This window comes from Cucurbita pepo, chromosome LG02 (genome assembly GCF_002806865.2).
Source record: "Cucurbita pepo subsp. pepo cultivar mu-cu-16 chromosome LG02, ASM280686v2, whole genome shotgun sequence".
Classification (NCBI taxonomy): Eukaryota; Viridiplantae; Streptophyta; class Magnoliopsida; order Cucurbitales; family Cucurbitaceae; genus Cucurbita; species Cucurbita pepo.
This window is the reverse complement of record NC_036639.1, coordinates 4,441,216-4,461,620: the sequence shown is the minus strand read 5'-3', so window position 1 is coordinate 4,461,620 and position 20,405 is coordinate 4,441,216. Positions and strand designations below refer to the sequence as shown.

Below are 20,405 nucleotides of genomic sequence, written 5' to 3'. Positions count from 1 at the left end.
GTCACATGTACAATCAAGTCTTGAGTCATGTTTAGCCGAAAATATTTTATGAAACTTGAACGAGGAAATGCGTTAAACATAGTTTGAAAGAAAGCAATGTTATAGGCTAAAAAGCGAATAAACAACAATCATATCCTTGGATAGCATATAGCCTGGATAGGAAGAATTGACAACTAATCACATCCCCTATAGTACATTTTTGGGCATTTTAGCCTTAACAGGTGTAGACGTGATTTTAGTGAACGATCATACACTTTCATATTAACATGACATGAATAGTAAAGACCTAACTACACATGAATGCTAGTAAAAGAGGTTGAAACAGGCATACGACCATGAATAACACGCCCTAGACAAGTATATGGCCAAGACATCTGACAATGGCTACTGGCTGACCTTGAAGCTGCACAGATTTAGAATCTAAAACTTGTGAATGTTAAACCTAACAAATGGTGTAGAGGAAAAAAAATCCTTCCAACTACTCCAAAGGGAAAAGGAAAAAAAAAAATCAACTTCATGCAAAAAAAAAACATGAGACAATATAATGTCGAAAGTTCCGAGATCGAGTTCTAGGGAGGAATTCCAGCTCATCATTTTTGACCCCGGCCTAAACGTATTCCCTGCCTATGATTATATTATTTACAGCTAAAGAACTAAGACCAAGAAATGGTAAAGGTGAGAGTTCATGAGCTTGGAGGTCCTTGTGTAAGTCTCTGCATCTCATTTTGATCATTTAGTGTCTCCATGAGGAGAGGAGGGGCATACTGAGCTGTGCCTTGATGTTCTTCTGAATCTTGACAGTATGAAAGGATTATTGTGTCAATGGACATCTCCACCACTCCAAAGAAAAGTGTGGCTACTACATAGCCTAGTCCCCAGCAAACCTGTCATTTCGAAACGAGTAACGGATCGAATGAGGAGTTGTTACGGTTTAGCCATGGGATCATATGTATGAACTTGAATCTTTTGTTTATCGAAGTTTTCAAATTATACATTGTTTGATATGTTAAAGAAATGACTGAAATTTTCAAAATAAAGGGTCGAGCTATTTGCATTCTAGCACGGTTAATGGTTTTCTATAAAAAAAAACAAGGCTAGAAAAAAAAGACATGATGTTTGTCTGTTGGTTTCAAAAACATCTCTGTTCTCTTAAAAGTTGCAATATTACCCGTGTGAGATCCCACATTGGTTGGAGAGGAGAACAAAACATTGTTTACAAGAGTGTGAAAACTTCTCCCTAGTAGACGCGTTTCAAAAACCTTGAGGGAAAACCCGAAAGGACGGAAAAGTCCAAATAGGACAATATCTACTAGTAGTGGGCTTGGGCGTAGACTTAGACAATGGGTGATGTGCTAGTGAGGAGGTTGAACCCCAAAGGGGGGTGGACGCAAGGCAATGTGCCAGCAAGGATGTTGGGCCCCGAAGGGGAGTGGATTGTGAGGGTCTCACATCGGTTGAAAAATAGAACGAATCATTCTTTATAAAGGTGCGGAAACCTCTCCCTAGCAGATGCGTTTTAAAAACCTTGAAGGAAAGTTTAAAAGGGAAAGTTCAAAGAGAACAATATCTACTAATGGTATCAGAGCCAGACACAGGTGGTGTGCCAACGAGGACAGTAAGCCCCCAAAGGGGTGGATTTTGAGATCCCACGTCAGTTGGAGAGGGGAACGAAACATTCCTTATAAGGGTTTGGAAACCTCTCCCAAACAGACATGTTTTAAAAACCTTGAGGAGAAACTTAAAAGGGAAAGCTCAAAGAGGACAATATCTACTAGTGATGGGTTTGGACTGTTACAACCCAACCTGACCTGTCATAAGCGTTTCAAAAAGCCTCTTTATCCACTAAGAATATGAATCAAGTGAATCAAGAACAAGAACTTACCAGGACTGGAAACAATGGGGAAGAAATCTTGTTATGAGCAGATCTGTATTTGTGAGTATCCAACATGAGGAAAGCAAAAAGAGCACTTGCGAGGCTCACACATAGTTTTCCAAGAAACAGAATGACATCTCCAATCACATTCACTTTGCCGATCCGAAGGATGTTGTTAATAATCAACTCGGTTGCGATAGCAGACGCCTTGCAGAAGCTCTTGCCCGTTATCGCGATCTGCACGAATCAGAATAGCTACCATATTGCAATCAGTGATGAACAGGTAAAGAGACCAAGTAAATGAAAATAAACTTACCATGATATACGCGTTTCGGTTAACGGATTTGATAATCCACTCTATACATCTCAGGCAAAACCGAGACGTATTATGTGCTGCTCTGCCAATCCAGCTATTTGGCGCGATACTTGCAACCTTCAATTTGCGACGAATAGACTCGAGTAAGAAACGAATAGATTCCATAAAGGACACGGTCAAGGAACCGACAGCCATGGACCCAAGGTTATATCTTGCTAGCCGTTTCATTGAGGCGAAAACCGGAAGAAATGGTATTTCAGGCTGCATTAAACCAGAAACAATGAGTCTTTGAGAAGGAAACAATAGCAACCTTGTATCGTCGGATATGTTGCCACACCGTTAGTAACTTACAGAAGTTTCGCTACGAGCCCAATAATAAGAGGCCACTGAACCTGCAATGACTGTTGAAGAGCATGCTACAAAAAATTGAGTAGCCCAATAGCAACCAAACAGGTGAAAAAAGATGGCAATGTCGATATGAGGAGTATAACGGAGGCTATAACCACAGCAACGGTCACAGTTCACTCGTTTCGAAGCAAGATCATAAGCACAGCAGTTCGAGTTGCAATTATTCTGGACAACCCGACCGGAGCTAAAGAGATGAAGAGCAGCTGACAACCATAACATGTAAAAAATTGCAAGGATAGCATAAGGTATGATTGGAAAGATTATGAGTGCTTGAACTTCTCCTATCACCTTTGCAGCTACCTGCATACAGAGTAATATAAACCAAAATGAAATAAACTAAGCGTGCCTCGATGAAATGCGCGGAAATAAGTGACATATAGACGAAGAAATCAAACGTCAAAAACTTACAACCAGTATAGTACTTGCCTTTAGGACAGACGTTGCCATTATGATTCGGCGGATGATGGCGATCGATGTAAGAACAGAAACTACCATAACGAAGGTCATTAGAACAGCAGCAGCGCGCATATGATTGAGCTCCTGAACAATAAATCCTATTGGGTGATCGAATCAGACGAGATTTTTATCCAAAAGGCGCACGAGGTTAAGTTACTTACCCTTCCAAATATGTGGACGTAGGGATCATGTTCACCAATGATGGGAGTTATAGCATCATTTCCTATCCATCCAGCTATGGCGATGAAGATGATTATAATTAGTAATGTTGATGATTATAATTAGAAGATGAACTATCAGTAATATTGTGTTACAAGAGGATGAAATAAGAACTTTAACATAAACGGTACAACTTCACAATATTTGAGTTTTGGGAATTCAATCGAATATTAGAACTTGGATGTAAGATACGTGTAACAGGATATTTGGATTCTATAACAGCCTAAGCCCACCGCTAACATATATTGTCCTCTTTGGGTTTTCTCATTCAAGCTTCCCCACAAGGTTTTTAAAATGCGTTTACTAAGGAGAGTTTCCACACCCTTATAAGGAATGTTTCGTTCCCCTCTCCAACCGATGTGGGATCTCACAATCCACCCCCCTTGGAGGCCAGCATCTTCGCTGGCACACTGCCCAGTGTCTGGCTTTGATACCATTTCTTGTTGGGATGAAGTCCCACATTGGCTAATTTAGGGAATGATCATGGGTTTATAAGTAAGGAATACTATCTCTATTGGTATGAGGCCTTTTGGGGAAGCCCAAAGCGAAGTCATGAGAGCTTATGCTCAAAGTGGAAAATATCAATACCATTGTGGAGAGTCGTGATTCCTAACATGGTATCAGAGTCATGCCCTAAACTTAGTCATGTCAATAGAATCCTCAAATGTCGAACAAAGTATTGTGAGCCTCGAAGGTATAGTAAAAAATGACTAAAGTGTTGAACAAAGGGTGTACTTTGTTCGAAGATTCCAAAAAAGGAGTCGAGCCTTGATTAAGGGGAGGTTGTTCGAGGACTCCTAGGCCTCAGGGGAGGCTCTATAGAGTACTTTGTTCGAGAGGAGGATTGTTGGGATGGAGTCCCACATTGGCTAATTTAGGGAAAGATCATGGGTTTATAAATAAGGAATACTATCTCCATTTGTATGAGGCCTTTTGGGGAATCTCAAAGCAAAGCCATGAGAGCTTATGCTCAAAGTGGACAATATCATACCATTGTGGAGAGTCGTGATTCCTAACATTTGTAACATCCCAAACCCACTGCTAGCAGATATTGTCCTCTTTGGGCTTTCCCTTTCGGGCTTCCCCTCAAAGTTTTTAAAACGTATCTACTCGGGAGATATTTCCACACCCTTATAAAGAATGTTTCATTCCCCTCTCCAACCGATGTGAGATCTTACAATCCACCCCGTTGGGCTTTCCCTGGTGTCTAGCTCTAATACCATTTGTAACATCTCAAGCCCACCACTAGCAGATATTGTCCTCTTTGGGCCTTTCCTTTCGGGCTTCCCCTCGAGGTTTTTAAAACGCGTCTACTAAGGAGAGGTTTCCACACCCTTATAAGAAATGTTTCGTTCCCTTCTCCAACCGATGTGAGATCTCACAGATTCCAACTAAATAATCTCCTAAGGAGGTCAAAGAAGTGAATAAAGATGGCAGTCCACTTCATAAGTCTGATATAAACTTCAGATTTTGTATAAACAAATTGCACAATAATTCTATGATCTTCAAATATTTTTCAGGTTCGGCTGAAGTGAAACATGAAATCATTGAACATTAAGTAGAAAGGTGGAGTAAACATGTTCCTCACCTTTGAGGTAATAAAACATTGTGACCGCCACGATAAGAACGTTGAATAGGACTACTGTTACCCACGGCATTGCAGCAACGAAATGTCGAACCATTAACAACCAAATCACAGCCAAAAATAGAGGCAAGATTCCTCCACAAACAATCAATACTGGCCATGACTTCCCAATATCCGACACGTATCGCTACGAGTAGTACAACAGAACAAGTTTAAACTTCAGAAACAGTATGACACAACAAACAAAGTTAAGACATGATAGAGAAGCTTCAGACAGGGTGCTACAGACATTATTCTAAACAGCCTAGCAACTCGAGAGTACAATTTATAGAGTTTTTTTTTTTTCTTTTTTTCATGTATACCTTTAAGACAGATGACCGAGAGTTGGTCGACTTATGAATAGATTTATCTATGAGCAAATCTGCATCTATGTTCATTCCACCCATCTGCTTCCAATGTGTTAATGATACGTTCGAGGGGCGAGCAAGGAACTGGCAGCTCCAATAAACTGAGAAAAGCACCATTCTAAGAGAGGTTAAAAATTAAAGAACATTACGAACATGTAGACATTGCAGAGAACGGATGTCGTAAACGAAGGAGAAAGGATTGAAAGATTAGCTGCATCCAAAAGATTCTAGACGTGAAGTTTTAACGGTATAAACAGATATAGTATCAAGAAAGATCTATCTCACTTACCATTTATGCTAGGAAAAATGACAGGGTAACAAGGACCCTGAAGGTTAACAGAGCTGTTTCTCATCTCAGGCGTAAGGAACTCAAAATAATCATAGTTCCTGTCTATCCAATCATCCATTGAGAGGCGGATTTCACCTTCTGGATAGTCACAAACCCAGTTTAAAGAGTCTTCCGAAGGAGTCGGGCAGTCCAACAAGCATATACTCCGTGCATCAGCCAGCTTAAATTGACTGTCCTTCAGATGACTTTGATAAACTTGATTAGGATTCAACCAATATTTAAGCTCCAGTTCACGGAGGCCGGGATTAGCATGCTTGTCACCACACACATTTCCTTTGTAGTCTAGTCCATATGTAAGCCTGATAAACAGTAGGATAAAGGTACTGTTACAAGAAAATTACTAAACCAAATCACAGTATGGGAAAACCATGACCATTAAAAGTTATAGCGATGAAGCGATACGAGGGCGAGGGAGCATTTGGTTCTCCAGTTCCAAAGGGTTTTATATGAATCTTACAGGATTTATAGTTCATCAAGGACATAATGCCAGTTTACACATAAACTTGAAACGAAGGAAGAACAAGGCTATAACGGCCCAGGCCCACTGTTAGCCAAATATTGTCCTCTTTGGACTTCCCCTTAAGGCTTTAAAACGCATCTACTAGGGAAAGGTTTCCACACTCTTATAAAGGGTGTTTCGTGCTCCTCTCCAACCAATGTGGAATATCACCCGGCAAAACTAAAGAATGAAAATGGCCTACCCATATGCAAAATTTCCTTCAAAATGCAAGAGGGAACAAACAAAGAAGGCCCAATGAAACTACCAGCAGCTATCTGGCCAAACATTTGAGTGTTAGGTTGTACTACACAGCAAAATATCAGGTGGGAAATGATGATATAGCAGAATTCATGTGGGAAGGTGAGCATCAGCAGGGTTCCAGCTCCAAGTTCCAAATCCAAGTGGTAGGATCAGGACCCTTAGCTATTGTTCTCGAGAAATAACCCGGTTGGGCCCATTCCTCTAGAAGTTTTTACGATATCCCTATCTACCAAAATTTTGACTTCTGGTTAATGCAAACAAATAATCATTGAGTCCTCCTCTTTCCGAACGACACGAAGAGACCCACCAACAGTTAGGTAATTAGTGAACCTATGAGAGATTTTTATGCTTAGTTTCTTACCCCATACCCCCATAAATGGTAAAACCCTTTAGAGATTTCTGGGACCTCCATGAATGAAAGAGAAAACAGGCAAGAACAACAGAAACCATTGAAGTAGCTCACTAAAAGAAGAGGATAGCATTAGATTTCTTACCTTAATGGGTTTCCTTGGTTGAATCCAAAGCTGGAGTTAACAATCATTCCAACCCAGAAAGCTATAAAGATGAGAAGAAACACAAGATCCCTGCATTTTCTATTGTGGCTAATGATCCCACCCATTTGGGCACTCCCATCACTTGAGGGGTACCTCCCAATCACTGCCCCTAAAGGACCCCTCATCTTCCCACACCCTGGTTTCCCCTTCCAAGCAGAAACACAGAGAGAATCAAGTGAAAAGTATAATGAGAGCAATGGGAGTAGTAAAGTAAGGGTTGAAAGGAGGGCAATGGGGTCACAGTGTGAAAGAAAAAAGCAACAAAGAAAAGGTTTCAGATTTGGAATCTTTCCGCTAATTTTTCCTTTGGGCTTCTGGACATTGATACTGTAGTGTCTCGGGGGGCTCAGCTAAAGAACAATTAAAGAAACCTTTTAAGTTTTTAATGAATCGAAGACATTCGTGGAATAATTTGGGATAAAGACGTTTAATTAGTGATGGGCAACATTAAATTTGGATAAAGAACTCATTTTTTTTACCCTTTCAAACAAGCAGTGAGTGGAGAAACGAGCCGTTGAACTAGTAAAAGGCGAGCCAGCCAGCATGGGAGTATCTGATATTAAATTGCATACATATAATTAGGGTTTAAGGTTTAAGTCTCTGATTATTCCACCGACCTACGGACTTTGTCGGTTTTACACTGTTGATATTGTTGTGACCGTCGATGTTGTGGAAATTTTGTTGACTACACTGATTGAGTTCATCCAACGGTGGATAATAAGCTGTGTACCTTATGGATTACTGTTAAAGAGAATTGGAAGTTTCGCTTTAAATTTTTTACTGTGGTGTGTCAGTGGAAACTTTTTGTGGGGTTCAATGTTAATTTTTAACAGATGTTAATTGCATGGGCAGTTAACCCAAGAATTTGAAACTTAAAGACTTCTCGGAGAAAGTGAAAATTTTAACTATGTAATTGAGCTCCCACTTCTATCTATAACTCTATAGAAATATTTTGTCAGTCAATCTTGGTCGATATAGGTATTTTGGATTCCCTCCAAGACCAGAACTTCTTGTTTCATAGGGCCAATCTATCAAACTAGATCAACCATTAACAAGTGATCCTAATGTGAAAGGATTTGGCAAGAGAGAAATAGTCCTTCAAGATCCATCTCGTGTCTAAGGGCTTTTGTTCTTTTTTGTATATATTATTTTGGCACAAATCTTTTGTTTTTAGAAAGAATAGTTTGAGAAGATTCAATTGTCCAAAATGAATTTCTAGAATAGGCAATCTAGTGACTAATCCACAAGAAGCTTAGCAATCTTTTAAAATAGAGAAGCTAATCAATCTCTTAAAATAGAGAAGCTAAATTTAGGCAAATTTAGCTCTGAAGCAATTTAGCTCCGACCAAGCTAGGACAAAGTAGAGGCTATCAATGGCATATAGCCCATAGGCTAAAAATGGTGCCTTATAAGATGATTCACCAACTCAATCTGCTTTTGTGACTTATCACTCGCCATATTCGCCATAAAAAGTAAGACGAGAGGGGTAAGGAAGAGTCATTACCATAAAACTCGATATGAGTAAGGCATATGACAAAGTTATATCTTCCATGAAATCGCACCGGCATAATATCATGACTTATATACCCAGATCAACCAATATCAAGAAGAAGAGCAAAATTAAGAATGAAAACTGAATCATATAAATTACTAGACTTCTGGGGTGAGAAAAACAGGGTTAGTGTTATAAACAAGCAATCCACACAAGCACCAAAAGAAACTACTAAATAATGTGATATTAGCTGAGCCTTCTGTACATATCGATGATTTCTCACCGTAAAAATCATCTAGCAAAATTCTAGCTGTGCTTATCTTTATATCATATGATGCTTCTCCATACGAAATATCTACTGCTCAGTTCAAAACAACAGAAGACAGATGATAAAGCAGCAAAATAGAAAGATGGAAACTCTATTCAGAGACTTATCAAGCTGCATTTCCTGTCTTCTCATTCTGGTGCCAACATTCCCTGCGACCGAGTGGTTGTAAGGCGGGTAAGGCAACAAGTTCCCATCTGCACTACCAAAAATTCTTGTGTAAACCGTTTCTCCTATCAACCCAATCGTCGGGTTTAGCAGACTTGTTACCATGGCATTGCCGAGATAAGATGGTGCGTATGGGGCAAAGTTACCATATGCCTGAGGGAAATATTGTTGGTGATAGATCCGGTGCAATGGCGAGCGGATATAATTTGGATGAAGTTCCTCACTAGGATGCAATGCAGAGGCAGCATTAGAATGGGGCGGGGTGTTCATGGACGGTGGTGGCCTTCGAGGTACGGTTATACCCAAATGAGACTTCTTGGATTCAGAATCTGAATATGACTTGCCACGGCCATAGAGGGGAACCAAAGAGGAGGGAGTGATGCTAGCCTTACAAACAGGGCAGTTGTGTGTGTTTTCGGTTTCGTTGCTGGAGATTTGTACATGAAACCATTTGTAAATGCAGGGCCAGCAGAAGAGGTGACCACAGAGGGTGACAACAGGGTCAGCTGCAGAGTCCAAGCAAATGTTGCAATCGAAGCAACCATTTGCATCTTCGGATACAGTTGACTGGGCTGACATAGATTTCCAGTTTTGCTTAAGAGAGACATCTTGTTCAGACTCTAAGTATGCCTCAGGTGAAGAATAGGTTTGATCCATGGAAATAGCAAAAGTTCTGTTTATAAAAAGATAAATTGGGACGATGAGATCCTAGAAAAATGAGTAAACTAGAGAGTAAAATCAGCTGCACACACAGGCCAAGATTCCCAACAGGTAATTTAATCAGGAGATGAATTAGCCAAAGTCCAAAAGAAATCAAATATTCAACAATCAACAAAAGGTAATCGATGTGAAACAATTACTAAACCATGGGATATTTAAGATATAACTAAGCAACAACATATTGGATACAAAATTCAAGTTCCAAGACTGTCCGCAACCAACACGAGCCAAGTTCAACCAACGGATTGTTAACAACAAAAGATGGAAATTGATATCAAAAGTACAGGGGCCGATCAATAGACACAATGACTGGAATCAATGTATAATGTTGAACGGAAGATACCATTAACTTGTAGATACATTTGGAAAGTTGTCATAGAAAAGCTCAACCAATAAATGTGGATAGAAAACATCCAAAAATGGGCTCCCACAAAACAGAATCGTGGATCAGAACGCCCTCTATTTAAGGAAAGAGACAAAAATGATACATTCTTTTAGGCGACAGATAAGAACCACATAAGCTAGCAAACCAATTGCAGAGGAAAAAATAAAAAATTCCAAACAAATAACAATCAATCGTCGAATTAATGTCTCAAAATATTGAAGAACGGAGAAAAACGTGGATGCTAATAGGGAACCAAGTCCTTTAGAAATCATCTCAAAACCCCAAATCATATGGAAACCTCGAAGTTGAAAATCTCTGGGGAAAATTAGGCTAAAAAACCAAACGCCACAAACATACAAATTCTCCACAAAATCATGCAGTTCAGACCAAAAGGCGGCCCGTAGAAGACCATTTTCCGATCAAAACTGTAAAAAAATCCACCACCGCCCGAGGTCGAATCACATCGAAAGAATAAAAGGGCAGTTGAAACTGAAGCCAAACGAATTCACCAAACGCCAAACAACGCACAGATTAAGATTAAACATTCGATTCCTCAAAATAGGAACAAAAATCCATACATTGAAACAAAACCTTAACACAATTCAAACGAAGAACGAAGGCGAAAGCAAGATTAAGAAATTAGAAACATCCAAACATTAAAAACACTCACCGTTCAATAAAAATCCGAAAGGTTTCAATCAACAACCACCAACGGGAATAAAAAAAAAAGATGTCGACACAGAGAATTCAAGAACAACAATTCACAATTCTAGCGCGATAGAGACATAGGAAGGGAAAACGAAAGGAGTTATATAGAAAGATATTAATTGCGCGTGTACTTCACGAAGGGTAGAAGCGCGTTGTCAATCGGTGGTTTTACGACCATGTCGGCGCGTCTGGTTTTAACCTGATTCAGCCTATTAAATTTAATTTTTAAAAGACTCCAGGCGGTCCATGGTGGAAAAAACTAACTGCGCGAATAAGGCGGCTTTGGTGGCACGTGCGAAGCCCAAACAAATATACAAGTTTACATGCGCAATTACCATAAAACCCTTCCTTCAATTGGAACTTGCGCAATTACCATAAAAACCCTCCCTTCAATTGGGAAATAGCCTCGCTGGAGGTTGCTGATTGGTTGGAGAATGTGCGGAGGAGAAATCCATTGCGATTTTGTTTTATTTATTTATTTATTTTATTTGGAATTTGATAATCCTACTTTTTAAATTAAATATTCAATAATTTTTTTATATCTCAATAAAGATAGAATAATACATCTATATATTCATTTATTTATGTAAACAAAAAATATTAATAGTGATAAAATAGCCCCTGGAATAATTGACTGTCACTGGTTTTGGCGTAGAAACAAACAAAAATGAGTCTAAATTTCAAAATTGTTAATATTGGCTGTCAAATACTATAAAACTTACAAAAATATATTTTTGGAAATAAATCAAATACCTGCTAAATCAATTTTAATTTTAAACTTTAAATTACATGAATAAATATTATAATTAATATTGTATTAAAACTAAAATGGAAATTTTTTTTAATTGATTTTGTAGTGAACTAGTTATAATTAAAAAAAGTAAAATATATATATATATATAGACTTAGATTGTATCAATTAAAGTGTTCAAGAAATAATTGTAGTGTATAATTTTAAATTTAAATTAATAATTATATCAATTAGTTCATTAATTTAAATATTTGTTAGATTTTTTTTTTAAATGATAGACTAAAATATAAAATTCCCATTATCGAGAAATTAACGTAAATAAATTTCATTTTTCTGGAAACTTCTAAAACTGGGATTCTTCAAATAGAATCCCAACTTAAAAATATATATAAATTAAAAAAGAAAAATCGTTTTTCAGCCCACAGAAAGTTGGTGGACTCAGGGGTGACGGTAGCTTTTGCTGTGTGGATAAGATGACACGTCATCATTTAAATTCGATGGGTATATATAATTTTTAAATAAAAATTTAAGTTATTGTTAAAACAAGTATAATTTGTAAAGAAGTTGGAGTGAAATAAAGCGAATCGAGGTGTTCAACCTACTATCCTAGAGAGAAAGAGGTGCATCGAGTCGAGAGAACTACATAAGCATGACGCTAGAGTTTATGAAAATATGCAGTACTAAAGAGGTTTAAATATATGATATTTTAATCAAGTTGAGGCGTGTTTAGATTGACTCTCACCCTAAAAATATTATAGTTGATACAATGTAGCAATACATTCATTAACCTCAATCAATATTATCAAAGCTCGTGACTTGTATTTTGGAAGAAAAGACTTTCCCCCTAACTAGATTCCTAACTATGTTACCAAAATTGTAACAACACAAACCTACCGCTAGTAGATATTGTCCTATTTGGCATTCGTTCCCCTCTCCAATATGGGGGGTGGATTTTGAGATCTCATGTAACGGCCCAGATCCATGCAGATATTGTCCTCTTTGGGCTTTTCCTTTCGGGCTTCCCCTCAAGGTTTTAAAACGCTTCTGCTGAGGGAAGGTTTCCACACCCTTATAAATGGTGGTTTGTTCTCCCAACCAATGTGGGACATCACATCCCACCTCGGTTAAAGAGGGGAACGAAGCATTCCTTATAAAAATGTGGAAACCTCTCTCTAGTAGACGCGTTTTAAAAACCTTGAGCGAAAACCCGAAAAAGAAAACCCAAAGAGAACAATATGACCCTAGTTCTGGATGGTTTTACACCCTCAAAAGTGAAATATGAGTTCAGAGAGATTAGCTACAAATCATACATAAGGCAAAAGGGTTTAAACAGATGATGTAGCCAAGGGATTGCTAATACAAAACTATGAGCTTTGGGTTGTGGAGAATGAATGTACAAGAAAACAACAGCTTCTCTGTGGTTGCCTTGAAAAGGATAAACATTTATCAAAGGACATCTAAAAGCTATCCTTTTATCGAAGGTATTTAAGAAACCTTTGAAGATGATAACACGTTCATCAAAGGAAATTAAGAACCTTCGAAGAGGGGGGCAACAGCAAAACAAGAAATCTGAGTATTGCTTAGTTCAGAGCTGCAGACGATTTGAAGCAAAATGAAAAGAATATGGGCTTTTCTTCTCAATTATCAGTTATCATCTCCAAAGAACTACACTAAGAGTACTTTGATTTCATCTTAGAAACACAAGTGATATTGATTTCTGAAACTATGCAAGTTTTTTCACATTCCCTAGCACAAAAGAATCTCCAAATTCTCCTGTTTCTTCAGTTCAAAACAATCACAAGACAAGACATAAATCATAGAGATTCAAAGGGCAAAATTAAATACATGTTTGTCATTTTACATTCTAAAGAAGATCAAAAAGAGGGATAAATTTACACTATTTCACGAAATCAGCACATTCCAGAAAAGAAAAGGAAAAAACTATCCAAAACTAGAATTCATGAAGATGGATCCTTAGTACTTCGATGTCTATAGACAATACGGCCTTTAGTAGAATCATAACGGCTAACTTCAACCCTAACCCTATCACCAGGCAAAATACGCACGAAATTCTTCCGAATCTTACCCGAGATGTAGCCAAGAATTAGGTCTTCATTGTCCAATTGAACTCTGAACATTCCGTTGGGAAGAGATTCGATAACCGAGCCTTCATGACTGAATTTCTGCTCTGAACTCTCGCTTTTTGGAGATTTCGCCATTGGAACGAAGCTCACCGGACCATGGGAAGGGTTGTGGAGGAATTGAGAACTCGGAAACGGGATTGAGACGACCGAGACATGCGATTTGATGGCCGGAAAAAGGAAAGTAGACGGTGGCCGGCATTGGAATTGAAGGAGAGGGAATTGGAGGAGATTTGTGCTCGACATTTTTGCACCACCTTCAGTTCTCTGGATTTTGGCCGACGAAGAGATTAGATGGAGAAGGGGATAGGCCTACGCTAATTCTTTGTCTTTGACCCCTTTTTTTATTTTTTTTTTTATTTTTTTAGTTATTATGATTGATGACATACTANCTTGACTTAGACTTGGGCTTCAAGTGGGCTGAGCTCAGCCCAACAAGAAAATACCGTGGGCTTTTTTGAAATAAAATTATTTGGGCTTGGTGTAGGCCCAGTAATATTTTTTCGTATTTATAAAATATTTAGTAATATGTTCAATTATTTGATTTTTGTTTTTTATTATTTATGTTAGGAAAGAACATCCTCCTATGCACGTAGGAGCTAATTTATCCTCAATCTCGACTAAATAGTCCAAACGAGTTAGATCAAGAGCTGAAATCTCCAGAAACTAAAAAGAAAATGATCGTGAAAAGACAACATTCTCCTGTGCATATAAGAGCTAGTTTATCCTCAATCTCGACTAGATAGTCCAAACGAGCCAGTTTAAGTATAATTCAACTGATTAAAGCATTACACAACCGTACAGATCAAGAATTGAAATCTCCAGAACTGAAAAGAAAATGATCGGGAAAAGACAATATCCCCAAGTGCATATAGGAGCTAGTTCATCCTCAATCTCGACTAAATGGTATGAATGAGCCAATTTAAATATAATTCGATCATGAATTCATATCTCTAAAAGCTAAAAAGAAAATGATCGGGTTTGTGGAAATCAAAGACGTGATACCATTATCATAACCTATTGAAAGGGAAATATATTATCCTCCGGTGCATGTAGGAGCTATGTACAAGAGCTCATATGTGTTCATTATGAAGGAACTATAGACATGGCAGCATGCATGCTCTATTACGATTGATATCTAAACTATGAACTATTCTAGACAATTATGAATCCAGTCAAGTTCGTTTTGGTTAGACGTTTACGTGTCCTAAATCGATCCCAAAACCAACTCTTTGGCACCATCACCTTCTAAACTTTCTAATTGAGCTTTACCATGCCTACCAAGTCGATGGCGTTTGCCGTGGCATGAACTTCTCGCAGTCACTGACCCCAATTTTTTTAAGTTCAACAACAAGCATACTCAAAAGTTTGCTCAGGGAATGTCGAAAATGGCTCGAGCAGCTCTTGTCGCCCACGTCCAGATCTTGAACCCCTCCTTTAACTAGAGATCCCACCTCAGCACCATCTGTATATGCCTTACATGCCACCAGGATATCATGACCCCTTTTGAAGAAATGTCCCCTAACAAAGTCCTCAAAATGCTACAACACAATATACATAAACATATTGAACTAAGCAATAAGCACCAAATTTTGATGCTCTCTATCTACATGAAAAGAAGTCTAGAACCATACCTTTGGTGGCCTCCTGATGTTATACACCATGGTTTTAATCGACAGAAGGAACGTGTCCTCGTTATACCGTTGAGACTTATCCTCACCCATAGCGGATCCATTTTGATACTCATATCCAGGCTCATTAAAGTATGGCTTGGTATTCAAGATCAAGCCTTGGATAGACACAAGAACCTGAAGCATCGTCGACATACCCGGAAGCCACTTCTCATTTCCTCTGCCATCCCAGGTGTTAAGCAGACTAAGACATACTTTCCCACAGTTATACAAGTTCGGGTTAAGTCGAAGACCTCCAGAATGGTAATGTACTTTCTGTGTTTAAGAGACCATTATGTCTATCAGAAACATAACCACAGTGTACTAATGACTACAAAAGAATAAAGAAACATACTGGTGGTGCATCCGGATAGTTGGTCGGGAAAAATATATCAAAGAAAAACAAGCCATCATGGTATGGTGTACCCTGTGCTCCAATAATGACAGCCCTCATAAGATCCATTCTTGACTCATAGACCCTAACAAATATAGTTTCTGTTGAACAAATTCAGACAGAACAAAGTGCTGTTTCTTCAGTTTATTGCTATATAATGTCTAACATGAATGTAGAATATGTTCAAAAGAGAGGCAAAGAAGGGAAATCTACCAGGTAAATCCTTCTCCAGGATCTTCCATTCCTCCTGAACTTTCTTTGTCCATTTCTTGGGTTCCTGGCAAAAGGAGAAGGTAAGAGCTTCTAAATTAAATAAAAGTAATGATACACAAAAGATTGATTCTTCAAGATTTATACCTGTTTCATGCTAAAACCATTGCTTGAATAGTAATGGTCAGAATGATCATCAACAGTATCAAATTGTTTAAAGCTCTCGAAGTTCGCCAAGATAGCATCCAAGTTTTCGGGTGAGATCGATACACTTGTCGAGTTGTCTGGAGCAATGTTTGTATAATGTTGGGTGGAGCCCTGAGTCCATGGCATATCTACAGCTTCTCCAAGTGTAGGAGGAGCGCCAAGAGGATAAAATGGAAGACCTGAAGCCGTATGAGTGGCAAAAAATGGGTCCTTGGCTTTCATTTTGGTATATTCTGGCCCATATGGTATGAATTGTCCTGGTTGCATGTTCTTAAAGATGTCCATATGGCCAGGGAAATTTGAATGATGGGGCATCTTATGTATACCAGCTTGCTTCTTTACACTGTCAGGTGTAGCAGATGTCTCACCTCCATTATGGAGCTTCATTGCATCCGGTTGGTTAAAAGAACTATTATTTGAACCATATTGCTTCTTTTTACACTTTAAATGATCTGACCACCACGCTTTTGCTACGTGAGTACCGAGTAAAGAATTTACGTGACCGACCTCATAAGGTGAAACTGATTTGTCCCTGTATTGGGATGCAGTCGTTTTCTTATTTGGTTGAGTATCTTGTGAAGAAAATGAAGGAAAAGGCTCAAAACTTTCATGAAGATGACTCAGAACATCAATATCAGCCGGCAAGCTTAGGCTATTTGCTAAAGCTGCCTTCAACTTCAACAGAGCAGATGCTCTTCCTAGCTGATTAACAGCGTCTGGTTTGATTTGGGGTTCTGCTAATAATGAACTAGTTTCAATGTTTGTCTGGTTTCCCTTTTGACCATGAGGAAGCCAAGGTATGGGAACTTCAATATCAGAAGGAATATCCATATGATCAAAATGAGCTTGTAGAGCTGAATATGCATCCACATCCATAACCTCATCAAAAGGAATCCACTCGTCGTCTTCAGCCGATGACTCGGAGCAATAATTGTCTAGATCAATGAAGTTATGTGATGCTGAGGGTAAGTTAGATTCATCTTTGTTTGTACTCTCTATGACTTCCACATCTGGAATAAATGAACGGCTAGACGATGTTTTCTGAACAGAAGAGCTTTAGCTATAATTATGAATCATTGAAAGAGAATAGGAAAGTATACTAAGATTGCTTTACTTACAACAATGAACTCTTTAATGAATGTTTATGTCAGCTTTGGCCCGTTACGTTTCACCATCAGCCTCACGGTTTTAAAAGCGTCTGCTAGGGAAAGGTTTCCACACCCTAATAAGGAATGCTTCGTTCCCCTCTCCAACCGATGTGGGATCTCATAGTTTAGATATTGGCTCCTTTGCTAGTTAATCCTATAGTATGCAAGGATGCCTTATTCTATCATTTCTTTGTAATCATCTCAAAGGAAATCATATTTCCTATGTTTCCAAAAGGAAAAAGATCTATGTGAAAGAAGACACCAATCAAGCAATGAACAAATACTTTGATAACAAACCTTCAATTGATGATCACTATGGTGATATAAACCCTTTCCTTTGTTATTTGCGTCAAAATTGTCCTGAAGAAACATGGCCATATCAGCATCAGAAGCTTCATCGTCGTCAAGATCAATCACCTCAACGTTAAGTGAAATAATCTGGAGTGGGACGGGGTGGCAGGAAAAGAAAGACATCGTAAGCATCGTAAGAATACATAAGTTATACTTGATTATAGATGTTTAATCCATTGCAGGACATGCCTTCTTCCAGCATAGCTGCACCAATAAACGTACAAACAACAAAAGGGGTCGGAAGCATCAGAAGAACACACAAGTTATACTTAATTATAGATAAGAATCCCAACGCTGTGGGATGGAACCATAAAAACCTAAAGCTTAGTTTGTAAGAACACGTGAGATCCCACGTCGATTAGAGAGGGGAACGAAAGATTCCTTATAAGGGTGTGGAAACCTCTCCCGTTTTAAAAACCTTGAGGGAAAACTCGAAAGGAAAAACCTAAAGAGGGCAATATCTGCTAGCAATTGGTTTGAGATGTTACAAAGACCGCTTACAGATGAAAGACGATACCATTGCTCAATCACATGAAGATATTGATTTTAGCGCTACTCACTGAACTGACACTCACTTTAGGCTTCACTCACTGTCACTCAATCATCATATGGCCAATCTTTCACTTAATGAAAAGTTCTAATTCAGATGCATCTATGATAATACAACACTAAAAATGTTCCTATCTGTGCCAGCAAGTAAACAGGACATGGTATAAACATTCAGTAAAGAAGAATCATATGGTGAAAATAATAGAGTTAAACAAGAACAGCAACAAGATAACTCCATTGATAGCTTTCATTTCACCAAAACAACAATGAAAAAGGCTTTTAAAAGTATTCATTCGCTAAAAACAACAGCCTTCAGGCACAGAACACGATCGTAATTCTCATAATTCCAAAAAAAGAGTTCATAAACAAAAAACAAAAACAAAAACAAAACAATACCCAATTCGTAAATTTCAATCATCCGCAGTGGGTCAGTCTCAAAAAAAATCATACCCACATGAAAAAAGTCGCAGTCAACAATCAAACCATGAATATCGATTGATACCAAACTAATCAACGAAGAAAAAAACAATATCACAACAATAGAGAGACGAAGAATCTACCCCTTTGTCTTTGAGCATTTTGGGAGGCTGTTTGATGATCGACGAGGCCCCTAAAACCTGGGGTTTCATAAACCCAGAACTGGAAACAGATAGCTCTTGTTCCCTGATGTAATAGCGCGAACAACAACAATCGGATTAATTAGAGATGAATAGGAAGAGACGATAAATAGAATCCTATAAAATCAAGAAAGAACAAAGGGCGACTTGGAATTCTGAAACGAATTGCTGGACAATGGCGGCTCCATTTTGATGATCGGCTTCGGCTAAAAGGGAAGAAAAAGGCAGACGAAGAAGCTTGGCTCTCCTGGAGCAGTGAGATGAAAATGGCGGCTTGCCTCGATAAATGGGTTAACAGTTTGATTGTCCCCTTCGACGACGATTTGTGACTGGATGGCCACAAAGCGACTCGCACAGAGCAAGAAAAATAGAATCTTTATCAAGCTAATTGTGGAAACAATGGCATGAGTCATGACCCACCCTCTTTTTTTTTTTCTTTTTTTTTTAACACTATTTAATTTTAAATAATTAATTATTTAATTTTTCTTAATAATTATTTTCAAATAATATAATTATGCCAACTTTTAATTATTAAATTAAATAATTAATTATATAGGTTATATTTCAAAAACTAAAATTGAGTAAATTGTTTTAAAAATAATATATTTTTTGTAAGATAAAAAAATAACAAATTATATAACATGTATAGAATAATTATTACCGTAGAATATTTGATTAACTTTTAATTAATGAAAGTTCTTTATTACTAATTACAAGTTTAAGTTTAAACTGACGTGTGATCGGAATTAATTTCCATAAATAATTAATTTTCGACTGCTCGTCTTTGGACTTTCCCTTTTGAGCTTCCTAACTTAATCTGACGCAATTTCTATTTTTTTTAACGGCGATTAAATCAGCCTTTCTAATTTACGAGATATTTCTATATAAAAATATTACCAATATTGAGATGATTAGTTAATAGTTATTATGCTACACTCAAGTTATAATCGAAAGAAAAATTACAGATCAATTAATATTAAGGTGAGTTTAATCTTTTTATTTTGCACAGTGGACTCGATAAACAAAAAGTTAAATATTTAAAGATCTTATTACACATAAAATTCAATTTAAAATTTAATATATCAATTAAATTTTATAAACTGAATGACATGTTTTCAAATTTTCCCGAACATTTTTTAAAGTTTATAGACTGAATTTATAATTTAAACTGTTTTTAAGTTAAACAATGTAATTAGGATTCGAATTCGAATGTTTAACTTTAATATAATATCTTAATCATCAAGTAAACCTATATTGGCTAGCATGATAAAAGTTTGATGGCCTAACTTTTGCAATTAAAAATTTAATGGTGGCTAAAAAGCTAACAATCTTAAAAGCTATATATATATATATATATATATATATAATTAAAATAGGCTTAAACCCTTTGGTTAAATTAAAATTTAAAGAAAATTATATAACGGGGGAGTATAAGAGTGTCATTGTGACGTCCCTGGTTGGGAAGGAGAACAAAACACCCTTTATAATCGTGTGAAACCTTTCCGTGACTCATTTTAAAGCTTTAAGGAGAAGCCTAAAGAGAAAACCGAAGAGGACAGATTTAAGATGAATAAATATTGAATAAAAAATATTAGGAAGTCAAATAAAAATAAAATAAATATAATCCAACTTAAATCATGCG

General features: G+C 37.6%; 4 protein-coding genes across 5 annotated transcripts; all 4 read right to left on the bottom strand.

The window, feature by feature from the left end:
* Positions 1–160: 160 nt before the first annotated feature.
* Positions 161–7,267, bottom strand: LOC111789121 (choline transporter protein 1-like). Its single transcript, XM_023669768.1, has 10 exons — positions 6,868–7,267; positions 5,554–5,912; positions 5,220–5,365; positions 4,861–5,044; positions 3,215–3,288; positions 3,024–3,137; positions 2,541–2,897; positions 2,190–2,450; positions 1,883–2,110; positions 161–884 (listed from the first exon to the last, which is right to left on the bottom strand). Exons 1-10 carry the CDS (start codon positions 7,050–7,052, stop codon positions 684–686), a joined length of 2,109 nt encoding a protein of 702 aa, XP_023525536.1. The 5' UTR covers positions 7,053–7,267; the 3' UTR covers positions 161–683.
* A 1,372-nt stretch (positions 7,268–8,639) lies between these two features.
* Positions 8,640–10,792, bottom strand: LOC111785697 (E3 ubiquitin-protein ligase RMA3-like). 2 transcript variants are annotated; one of them, XM_023666082.1, is made up of 2 exons: positions 10,688–10,792; positions 8,640–9,585 (listed from the first exon to the last, which is right to left on the bottom strand). In XM_023666082.1, the coding sequence occupies exon 2, from the start codon at positions 9,567–9,569 to the stop codon at positions 8,787–8,789; it is 783 nt and encodes a 260-aa protein (XP_023521850.1). In that variant the 5' UTR covers positions 9,570–9,585; positions 10,688–10,792; the 3' UTR covers positions 8,640–8,786. The 2 variants fall into 2 exon arrangements, with proteins under 2 accessions (XP_023521850.1, XP_023521858.1); XM_023666090.1 differs by lacking the exon at positions 10,688–10,792 and adding an exon at positions 10,375–10,677.
* Positions 10,793–13,239: 2,447 nt separating this feature from the next.
* LOC111788831 (translation initiation factor IF-1, chloroplastic-like) lies at positions 13,240–13,939 on the bottom strand. The gene has a single exon (XM_023669364.1). The coding sequence runs from the start codon at positions 13,861–13,863 to the stop codon at positions 13,435–13,437; it is 429 nt and encodes a 142-aa protein (XP_023525132.1). The 5' UTR covers positions 13,864–13,939; the 3' UTR covers positions 13,240–13,434.
* Positions 13,940–14,597: 658 nt separating this feature from the next.
* Positions 14,598–19,130, bottom strand: LOC111788588. Its single transcript, XM_023668971.1, has 8 exons — positions 18,911–19,130; positions 18,707–18,809; positions 17,544–17,684; positions 16,039–17,139; positions 15,895–15,958; positions 15,643–15,782; positions 15,252–15,563; positions 14,598–15,158 (listed from the first exon to the last, which is right to left on the bottom strand). Exons 1-8 carry the CDS (start codon positions 18,949–18,951, stop codon positions 14,895–14,897), a joined length of 2,166 nt encoding a protein of 721 aa, XP_023524739.1. The 5' UTR covers positions 18,952–19,130; the 3' UTR covers positions 14,598–14,894.
* Between the last annotated feature and the right edge of the window lie 1,275 nt (positions 19,131–20,405).

Coding starts and splice junctions, on each gene's coding strand:
- LOC111785697 (XM_023666082.1), bottom strand. CDS start 9,569: ATGGATCAAACCTATTCTTCACCTGAGGCATACTTAGAGTCTGAACAA.
- LOC111789121 (XM_023669768.1), bottom strand. CDS start 7,052: ATGAGGGGTCCTTTAGGGGCAGTGATTGGGAGGTACCCCTCAAGTGAT. Junction 3,289..4,860: donor AATGTTTTATTACCTCAAAG/GTGAGGAACATG, acceptor TCATCGCCATAG/CTGGATGGATAGGAAATGAT. Junction 2,451..2,540: donor GGGCTCGTAGCGAAACTTCT/GTAAGTTACTAA, acceptor GGTTTAATGCAG/CCTGAAATACCATTTCTTCC.
- LOC111788831 (XM_023669364.1), bottom strand. CDS start 13,863: ATGTCGAGCACAAATCTCCTCCAATTCCCTCTCCTTCAATTCCAATGC.
- LOC111788588 (XM_023668971.1), bottom strand. CDS start 18,951: ATGGAGCCGCCATTGTCCAGCAATTCGTTTCAGAATTCCAA. Junction 17,140..17,543: donor ATAGTGATCATCAATTGAAG/GTTTGTTATCAA, acceptor TCTTCTGTTCAG/AAAACATCGTCTAGCCGTTC. Junction 15,564..15,642: donor ACTATCCGGATGCACCACCA/GTATGTTTCTTT, acceptor TCTTAAACACAG/AAAGTACATTACCATTCTGG.